This window comes from Fundulus heteroclitus, chromosome 18, assembly GCF_011125445.2.
Source record: "Fundulus heteroclitus isolate FHET01 chromosome 18, MU-UCD_Fhet_4.1, whole genome shotgun sequence".
Lineage (NCBI taxonomy): Eukaryota > Metazoa > Chordata > Actinopteri > Cyprinodontiformes > Fundulidae > Fundulus > Fundulus heteroclitus.
Window position 1 is genome coordinate 24,575,471 of NC_046378.1, and position 10,828 is coordinate 24,586,298.

Below are 10,828 nucleotides of genomic sequence, written 5' to 3' on the forward strand. Positions count from 1 at the left end.
TTCTTTGCTGTTTGTGATTTTTGATGGTGAAAGAGTCCAAAGAATGCCTTGTGAGTTCGCCATGGTAGTGGTCACATCAGCAGGCGCTGTAGTTGAAGGTGTGGTCTGAAGTTTTGCTTTTAGTGGAATGGATGGTTTCTTCAGCTTTCTCAGTGTCTTTCCCCTTTCTCTGCGTTGAAATAGCTTGTTCCATGGAATCCTTCCATTGATAACCTTAGCTTTAGGTGTGGTGAATTGTGTGGTGGTAATTAGCTGTTCTTCTTTTTCGGTAAAAAAGTGACCAATTGTTGGATCAATTTCTGGGGCCTCAGCAGATGCTATATACTCGGTGGAAGCCTCTGATCTAGACTTAGCACGGCTGAAGGGACACTTGCAGTGATGGCAGAAGTCGTAGTACTTTGTGTGGAGGTAGGCTTTCTCTGTTTTGTTTAAATATAAATGGAAGAAGGCGTTGGAGTAACAAGCGGCACATTAGTGGTCTCCGTCTTCCTCTTTTCATCACAGTCACACTCTGAGAAAAGATGGAAACATTGTAGATAAGTTCAAGGAAAAGGTTATTTTCTCATTACCAGGGTTGATACATGTTTTTTACATCAAAAGTATAAGTTTTTCTTCACCCAATTTTCCAGAGTTCTCTGATTGTTTTATAAGGGGAATACTGTTCACCATCTATTTAAAAGCAGATACAGGTACATCTAAAAAAAAATGTAAATACCATGAAAAAGATTTTTGTCACTCATCTCAGAAAGTGAAATTCATATATTATATAGATTTATTACTCAGAGTGAAAATATCATGCCTTTATTGTCATTTTCATGCTTATGGCTCACATATAATGAAAACTCAAAATTCAGTGTTTTAGAAAAATAGAATAATGCAAAAAGTTAAATATCATGAGCTTAATGCGGTCACACACTAATCAACTAATTAACTCAAATTACCCCCACAAGGAGCCTAAGCTACAAAGTTCATTGCTAAAAACACTGGTTGTTTACAGAGGGATGTCTCCAAACATCTTCATAGAAAGTTGAATGGAGGGAAAAAGTGTGGTAGGAAAAAAAACACACTGAGGGAGTTTCCCAAAGAGTGAACTGAGGCTAAAGTCAGTGGATCCAGAGCCACTACACACAAATAAATCCTACACGTGGGCCACAAGTGTCTTACATGGACAAAGAAGAAAAATAACTGAACTGTTTCTCCATGGTCCAAAGTCCTCTTTCCAGATGAAAGTAAAGTTTGAGTTTTTATTGGAAAGCAAGGTCTCAAAGTCTGGAGGGATATAGGAGAAATTCTACATTGCTTAAAGTCAAGTGTGCAGTTTCCACAATTGGTGAACCTGTGGTAATAGTTCAGCAACTGTGGTGAACTATTACCACAGGTTTCACACTTATTACCACAAGTTTTACACATTTGGAAACTTGTGATGATCTGGTGCCATATCACCTGCTGGTATTGATCCATCTTTTCTGAAGTCCACAGTCAACACAGCCATCTACCAGAAACGGTTAAAGCACTTCCTTCTACTTACAAGGTTTATGGACATGATAATTTCATGAGGGGCCTGGGACTGGCCCAAACTGACAAAGGTACCAAAAGCTGGTTCAGTGAGCATGTTGTTACTGTGCTTAATTAGACAGCAAACTGGCCTGACCTGAACCTCATAGAGAAACTATGAGGTATTGTCAAGAGAAAGATGAGAGACAGCAGACCTAACAATACATATGACCTGAAGACCACTATCGTGGGCTTCTATTCCACCTCAGCAGAGCCACAAGCTGATTGCCTCCACGCCAAACTGAATTAATGCAGTAATTCATGCACAAACCTGGCAAGCCAGATTGATAATACATAGCACTCTCCATTCTACACATTATGAACCTGGGACTGCTCCTGTCTAACCCGTTCGGGGAAAGAAGGGACATTCAGCAGAACTTTCCGAGTTGATTGGACGGAGCAACACCTAGTGCCCGCCTAACAAAGAATAGTTTTAGCCAATCACGGAATCAAATGAAAATGTCGTAAGCAGCAGGCCGCCATGAGTGACCACAAGTTAAGCTATTAAAGGCACGCTTATATGGATGGTAACACTCATGGATTCTGACAAAACAGATGTGAAAGCAGCAGCTATGTGTGTATCCTCATGCCCTGCCATGTTTATTTTGGTTCGACTGTGGGCTCGGGACCTCTTGCTTTTGTCACAACTGTGTGTCCCACCTTAAATCATAAAACCACAACGTGATTGGCCCAAGCCGTTTTTGTTCAGTCAAAACCGGTTGAGGTGGGAGCGGGACAAGATGGATTCTCGTGTGTTTGTGAATGCACAAACACTGCAACAATTCAGCTTGCAGGCAAGGTTAACCAAGTACTGAGTGCATAATAATTAACACATTTTTCAGAGGCCTAAAAATTATTGTTTACAATATACTTTTTTGTTGATTTTATGTAAAGTGTCCAATTTTCTGAGACACTGAATTTTGAGTTTTCGTGACCTTTAAGCTGTAATAATGAAAATTACAAGGAAAAAGGCTTGACATGTTTCATAGATAAATGTATATAATAATAAATCTGTATAATATACAAGTTTTACTTTTTGAAATAACTCACCACAAATTTTACACTTTTTCTTTGATGCTCTAATTTTTAATATACTGTATACCTGTATTTCTGGCGAGGTCAGCTTTTGCTATTGGAATCTGGAAACAAAAACGGATGGATGGATGGACGGATGGATGATGGATTCCAAATGGACAAGGATGAATGAAATGTTTGTACTGTATGTAAGGATATTGGTCAAAGAATTGAAGGGAATGAATGAACGCACAGGTGAAAAGATAATAGGCTAACAGATGAATGGATGCAGGAAAAAAAATGGATGGACAGAATTTTTAGACAATGGGATAGGATATAAAGTCTGGAAACACATATATTTTTGCATTCAATGTTTCCTTCTTTGATTCTTATTCTGACCTGGAAAATCCCTAAACCAAATTTAAAATGTTTCCTTAATTGTCCAGAAAGGACAAGAACCCTGCATAAAGTCAATATTGAAGAATCAATTGCTGAAATACCTGGGGTAGTTTCTTCCTTCTTCACAGATGGCTGTTTCAATCGATTGATAAAAGACTGCATGTCAGTGATCCTGTTGGGCTTAATTAACCTCCTCCGACCATGAGGGGTCCTTCTGCCACCTTTCCTTCTGTTGTTATTGTGTGGAATTATCTGGAACTGTTGCTGGGAGATAATGGTGGAGCCTGCAGACAGCTGTGGGGATTTTATTGTTTGGGTAGTGTGGAAGGTGATGGTGTCTTTCTCTCTTTCTGTGGTTGTAATTGCTGTAAATGTCATCTGGCTTTCTGAGTCTGTGTGAAGGACGAGCTCCACTGGGTCCAGATCATCCATTAGTGGAGTGATGCTAGGATATGTAGTCAATCTGAGTGCTGCCCCTGTTGATGTTTCAATGTCTGCAGTTTGTTCTCCCAAAAGCCTGAGCTGAGCAACTTGCTTTTTATCAGCCGTGCTATGCATCTTGGTGACAGGCTCCAAATTTGGAGGTGGCCTACTGGTTCTTTCCAGTGGATAAAACTCTGTCGTTTCAACTTGACCTGGTAGATTTGTGAATACCGACTTTATTGGCGCGGAATCTGACTGCCTGTATGTTTCCATTGTTTCTGTGGTTGGTTTGTCTCTCCATGTAGCAACGATGAGATGCTCTTTTTCATAGCCCCCACCAGAACCATTTTCTTCTTCACCAGAAAAATCAGTGTGTGGAATTTCATTTCTGACACTCTTGTTTACAGTGATAGTCTTTGTCTTTGATCCACCATGAGCTTTTTTCATGAATTCAGCAAATTTCTGTGGGTCTACCTTCCTGGAAGCTTTACCAAACATCCTGTGTCTGTTGTGAACTGATCCCCTCCTTCTTTGCATCATTCTACCATGAGAATTTCCTCTTCCCTGTAATTGTAGTCTTGGGTAAGGTCGATCTGAGGTGGCAGTCCTGGATTCTTGACTTGTTTTTTCTGCAGGAGCAGAAGAAGTGTTCTCATAGAGGTTGACTGCATGCTCTTCCAAGGTGGAATCCATCTTGGTGTTATCGTTGCTTTTCAAAGGTATTACGGTATCAAACCTTTCTTCAGAAAGTGTCACCTGATACACCAGTAAGTCAATTCCCAAGTGATTAGCAACCAAGCACCTATAGAATCCTCGATCCCTGGCTGTGAGACCTTGAATCAGCAGTGTACCATTCTCGTAGATCTTTCTATTTGCTTGAGACTTCTCCAGTACTGAGTGGTCGGGGAGAATCCATGAAACTGAGCCCTCCGGACTCCCAGAGGAATTACAGTCAAATGCAAGATTGTCAGAAACTGACTTTGCGAGCTGAAGACCATTCATATCAGACTCCTCCACATCAGGAGAAAGAACAGTCACTCGGAATGTGAGGACATCTGCATCCAAGTAGTTTGTGGCAATGCAGCGGTAGAGACCAGTGTCAGAGGCATCTGCACCACGAAGAGTCAGGCCCCCATCAGAAGAGATTATAATCCTTCGGTCCTCACTGTAAAATGGAGCACGGACTTTACTTCCATCTGGTAAAATCCACTCCATCAGAGGCTTTGGCTCACCTTGGATTTGACAGCTCAACTTTGCCACTCCACCTATGTTAAAAAGTAAAACATTTTAGAGAAGAAACAAAATTCATTTGCACGAATAAAACAGGAGATTCTCAATCTTTGGAGAGTTTTTTTTCTTACTCAAACATGACATTTTTAATGCATAATTTTAAAGAAGGTTAACGGACTCCTACCTGTGATCACTGTGTGCTCAGTCTTGGTTTGCTTGTCTCTTTTGATCATGGTCCAGGTATAACGATCCTTTTTTGAGGGTATAGCTTCAAGATGTAAGGTAACAACAGACTGGTACTTAATATGCAAAGTAGAAAGGGTGGTTGTAGTGCGGTCAAGCTGGAGGATCACTTCGTCTTGCATTAACCATGCAGGAGTTGCTTTGATATCAGCTTTAATGTTTGTTGTAAAGCCTTTGTCTCCATCCTTCTCCTGACTGTATCTGTAGACCATTTCGGGTGTTTTGGCCAACATTACACCTCTCTCAAGCCTCATAGGAGAGTCACTGTAAGTTGCCAAGATCTGCCACAGCTTTTGGATGTGTTCATGGTCAACATTACACACCAAATATGTAGTTATGCCTGTGGTAAGCCATGTCACATTCTTTTCCTTGTCCTCTGTTGTGGTTTGTGTGAGGTTTTCAAAGGCAGTAGGCATCTGGACAGTACACGACAGGCTGGCATCTTGGTAAAACTGGTCAGTCATGTTCATCTGAATGGACCCTAATGGTGCAATAAAGTCCTTGGGGTAAACTGGAATAAAGTCCCCTTCCACCAGGCTTATGTTTTTCTGCTTGAGGTGGGATTTAATCCAGGGCTTGGAACAAGTGAAGGCATCTTGGTGGAGAATGGACAGAGGTCGGCTGCGGTGAGGGGCAGGAGTTTCACACACAGGACACAGCTGACCTCGCCTGTCTCGGCTGCACTTCAGCACACCTGCAAACAATTATCAAGTGGTGTAGTGTTTAGCTGGCTACATGAAGGAAAAGAAGATTTAAAATTTCCACATTGTAGGTTCGCCAGGTCATAACTAGACAATAAAAGGTATGACCCAGAAAAGATTATCATCATACAGCAAAATATATGAGATATGAGTTCAGTTTTCCTATAGCCAAGTCATGAATTTAAAAAAAACCCAGAACTTTCATTTTCAGAGTCTCTGGTCTGTTGCTTTCTGTAGCTGGGTATGATGATTTTTTGTTTTGTTTTATTCAGTAATAGCTCTAAAGAGATTTATGTTCCCCCTTAATTATTATTATAATTAAGGGGGAATATAACTGCCACCTGCTGTACTGGATGTGCAATTACACTTTTTTCTGGTACGGCAAAAAAAAAAAAAAAAAAATGGGGGGGGGGGGTATGGCAATATAGAACGGAAACCAATCCGTTCTATAATGCCATATGGGGGGGGGGGGATTACTGGTCTATTGCAATATAGAACGGATTGGTTTCCGTTCTATATTGGTTTGGTTTCTCAACCAAGAGCAGGGTAACTTTTAACTGATATATGTTAAATGAGCATGTGTATGTTTGTTGGGAAAACAGAAAAAGGATGGAGTTAGCTGGTAAGATAACTGATAGAGGGATGGAACACCCTAAAGGTGAGGGACGAGGACACAACACAGATTATGCCATGGCCAGGACATAGAGCTTGAGCAGGGGGTAAACAGCCAGACCACTGAGATAACGTCACATGACATCAGACAACTGCAGCTGATCCAGAATGCTGCTGCTCACATCCTCACAAAGACTAAGAAAGTGGAGCACATCACCCCAGTGCTAAAGTCCGTACACTGGGTCCCTGTATCTCAGAGAATAGACATTAAAATACTTCTGTTTATAAATCACTGAACGGGGTGGCACCAAAATACATTAAAGACCTGTTGTTGCTGTATCAACCTACCAGACCACTCAGATCTTGTGGTTCTGGTCTACTCTGCACACCCAGAACCAAATACACAGAAGAAGCATTCAAAAGAAACTTCCAGAAAAGAGATTTCTTTTGAATCAAGACGGAAAAACCCACCTGTTTAGAATTGCTTTTGACCAATAACAGGAACATTGACCAACATATTTGATGTGTATTGATTTTTTTTCACTTTAATGTTCAATTTAATGTTTGTTACTAGTCTCACGACCAGTGACCGTTTCGATGTGTTCATGACGTGTAAATGTTTTCATGATGTAAAGCACTTTGAACCGCCTTGTTGCTGAAATGTGCTATACAAATAAACTTGACTTTAAAAACCTTCATTCTATTAGCTTAAATTGGAGCTGGAGACTGTATTCATACTACTTTCTTTCATGATGATTGTGTGATGCCTTAAGACCTGTTTTCGTCATTGCAAACTTAACATCATTGTGTTCAGGGCTCTGTTGCTTTTTACTTTCACCCTGCTGTACTAATGTCTCAGTATTGTGACATGGAAATTAATCTAACTATTTTGACGTACAAGATCAAACAACATTGAAAAGTCCTTGAAACATATACAACGAAGTTAGTAAAAAGTGGTTCCCAGAGCTTGTGTAATACCTTTACATACACTCGCCAGCATTTTACAAATACTCACCACTATTCCTATATGACCATATTGAGAACCACTTCATCCGACAATCACATCTCCAGGGGTTGCCATGGAGGAAGATGTTCTCCAACTGACTGCAGCCTTGGAAAATATCAGCAGGCAGGGTGCTAAGAAGATTGTCTGATAGGTTGATGGTTCTTAGTGAGGACACTTTGAAAACCTGGCTGTGCCTCAGTGTGGTGAATGTGTCCGCATGGAGCTGCTGGAGTTGGTTGTGCTCCAGCTGGACCAGCTGCAAGTTTGTCAGGCCATAGAAAGCCTCTGGGTTGATGAATTCTATTTGGTTGTGGTCGATGTAGAGTCTCAGGAGACTGTACAGGCCTTTAAATGTATCCTTATTTATTTCCTTTATTTTATTGTGTGACATCTTCAGGACCTGCAACAAATAGGATTCATGAGGATAATTTCAACACATAAAAAATTGTTTATATAGTTAATTACCAGAGATGATTTACATGAAATAAATAAATACAAAATGTACTTCAAGTAAACCAATTTTGTCTTAATGGTCCAGCCTATCAGTGCATATCAGTACAGTTTATAGACAGAGAACTGTCTATAAACTGAAAACATGTATGGATGATATATTTTAATATTAATCATATGTTTAATGGGACAACATATTTGTATAAATGTTTTAATTTTGATAGTAATCTGTTTAAATGCACATAATTTTACCTGTAAAGACCTGAGCTCTCTGAAGGCCCTGTCCTCAATACGGTGTATAGCATTGCTGTGCAGCATCAGCAGCTGCAACTTCTCAAGCTTCAAGAAATGACGGTCTGTCAAGAAAGAAATACCGTTGTACCTGATAGCAAAGAAATGAACAAGAATTTCAGCTTTAGTTTAGGGAGATTAATACAATGCCCAGGCAGCGTCACATCTTGTGCACAAATGTATTTGTAAATTGATCAAGAATGGCAGCCAAACACATCACAACTAAGAATGTGCATATGTACAGTACAATCAGAAAAAGGCAATACAAGAACTCTTTGAGGGGACAACATGTTGTTTGACACATTGCAGAGAGAGGCTCTGACAAGATTTGACAGCTCGTGTTAAGATGTTATGCTGAGTTTTGCCTCCTTGACATGCAACAACAGGCAGGGCTCTTCGGGACCAAACAGTCCTGAGGGGGTGATCCGACTGAAATTAGCTCCAGACTCATACAGTGAAAGAGAAGGGAGCAGGTTTGTTACACTTCCTTTGACATTTTTGTAACATGTATCAGCTTGTCATTACTGGAAAAGCACAGGTGTTACTAATAACAGTAATGATGCTGGCTTGCCCTGATAAAACATACTTCTTCCGAAATGAGTGTCCTTAAGTGCTATATTATTCAGGTGTAAGTGTAGTTAGATGCACTCGGCTAAGGTGAAGGACACAGATGAGGATCACTGTTTTTTTTTCACGATCAGACAGAAGTGGAAAAGACAACTTAGAGCAGTCTCAAAACAAGTGCAGCTAGATGAGTTTTGCATTCTCTGCACACTTGTTTTCCTTTGCAAACCAACTACAGACTGCATGTTGTAAAAGCTTCCTCTGCTGTCCAAAGTCAGTCCTCAGGGGCCAGTATCCTGCAGGTTTAAGTTCTTTCCCTGGTTCAACACATCTGAGTCAAATGATGGTTCATTAGCAGGCCTCTGCAGAACTTTATGACATGCAGAGGAGGTAGTTGGAGTATTTGAATCAGCTGTGTTTGAGCAGGGGCCAGTCTAACACTGGTAGGACAGTGGCCATTGAATACTGCAACTGGACATCCATGCAACAGACCCCATCCATGTACAAAATATAATGTTTTTCTGTTTGTTTATTTTACAGAATTGTGAAGCCAGTGATATTTAAACACTTTCTTACTTGTTTTAGAAGCAATCCAACACATTATTTTGGTCAAGGCTAGATTGGTTTGATAGCCATCAGCTATCATACCATCACTATTGGCTGTTCTCAAATTATTACACCTCTTAAAGTAATTAACTTATACATTAAATGATTAAAGAACAACATACCCGAAGTTATGTAAAATATTGTAAAACAAGTTTTATTTTAGTTCAAAACAGTTAACAGGAAATGTAGTGAAACGCGAACAGTAGTTTCTTTGTAATGTAAATGTTTTTGTCTCTGGGTAAATTTGGAGTAATTTCTTTTCTGATAGCATGCAGCTGTACAATCTCCTGAAAGCTGGTCAGAAAAAAAATCACACATACCCGAGGTTGATTTTTTCCACAGCTGGCGGGAAGTGGTCGGGTACCGCGGTCAGGTATCTGAAGGTGCAGTGCACTTCAGTGGGAATTTGACACACGCATGATTTGGGGCATTCAGCACACGACAGCTGCACAGCAGCCAGCAATAACAGAGCCCCCAGTAACCACCCCCGTAGGTAGAAAGCACTGGAGTCACACACACTCATGGTGCATGGGGCTGTGATGGGAATGGGGCTTCAGTAAGGGGGATATCACACCTTAACCTGATCCATTAATGAAATCCACCTGAAGAGGGAGAGAAACAGCTTCAGACAAATACTCCTCAGAATAAAGTAATCATTATAAATGATCAAAGTTAAAGCACAGAGAGGATAAAATACACAAATACAGCTAATGAGCCTACATTATATATGCTTTAGAGTACAACATTTAAAATAATACAATCAAAATGCGAACTAAAAACTTAAGTAAAATACTAAACACTCAAATATTGGCATATTATTTGCCCTTGACATAGTATATCAGCTTCTCTTTTATCAAGTGTTGTGCCACGGCATCTTTTTATATCTCATTTATCATAATATGTATTGTGTGTAAAAATAGTGAATTCAGTACTATTAACTTCAACACTTTCCATTTGGGATAGAATGAAGTCACACTTGTTGGCTGTACAAAACTAGAGAATTAATGCTCTAAATCAATATTAAGTCCAAAATTCAAAACCTTATGAAATATTAATTCATTAAGGAATAATGATAATTATTAATATACAATACAAGCAACTGTGAGATTTGTCTAACTAAAGTTTAACACTTACACAACTTAAAATTAAGATAAGCATGCAAAATGTATAACATTTTTGTACTATATTTAGTTTTTCCTCACCTTCGTTAAAAACAGCTGATGAAAACAAACTTGCTGATTTTACCCATGAAGCTGTAAAAATCCTCAAAACTATCTAAAGTCCACATTCAATTGCAGAAGTACTCCAGTTTAAGTCTCCTGTGTCTGAGGAACAAATCTGGTACCAGTCATTTGTGTGTTTTCTGCAGCTGAACGCACACTTCGGTTTCCTCCACCCCCAGCAATCTGCTGTAATGGAATCTTAGAGCAACTCCAGCTATGAAACACTCAGGGAGTCGGGTTGCACAAAACGCTCTCCAACTGATAGACTGTGAAAGACCCATAAAAATACAGAATTATTCTCTAACTTGAATTATTGAGGACAAAAATGGGATTACTAATCTGATGCCAAGATATTAAAATCTTCTCTATGTGATTAAGTCTTAGAAGAAAGTGGAAAAGCTATTCTAAACAGAATGATATAGATTTATTGAAGAGCTCAGATGTATTTAATCAGATTGCCCCCAGATATTTTCTATACATTAGACGATCCTGTCTTTTTCTTGTAGTGAAAC

At 39.7% G+C, this 10,828-nt stretch overlaps 1 protein-coding gene across 1 annotated transcript in view; it reads right to left on the bottom strand.

Moving 5' to 3' along the window:
- The window catches only part of igsf10 (immunoglobulin superfamily, member 10), a 25,249-nt gene extending 14,794 nt beyond the window's left edge, over nucleotides 1–10,455 (bottom strand). The window contains exons 1-4 of the mRNA XM_036149921.1: nucleotides 10,296–10,455; nucleotides 9,414–9,695; nucleotides 7,885–8,014; nucleotides 7,192–7,582 (exon numbers count right to left, since the gene is read on the bottom strand). Of these exons, the coding sequence (XP_036005814.1) occupies nucleotides 7,192–7,582; nucleotides 7,885–8,014; nucleotides 9,414–9,616 (724 nt within the window). The 5' untranslated portion in view covers nucleotides 9,617–9,695; nucleotides 10,296–10,455. The remainder of the gene's footprint in view (nucleotides 1–7,191; nucleotides 7,583–7,884; nucleotides 8,015–9,413; nucleotides 9,696–10,295) is intronic.
- Between the last annotated feature and the right edge of the window lie 373 nt (nucleotides 10,456–10,828).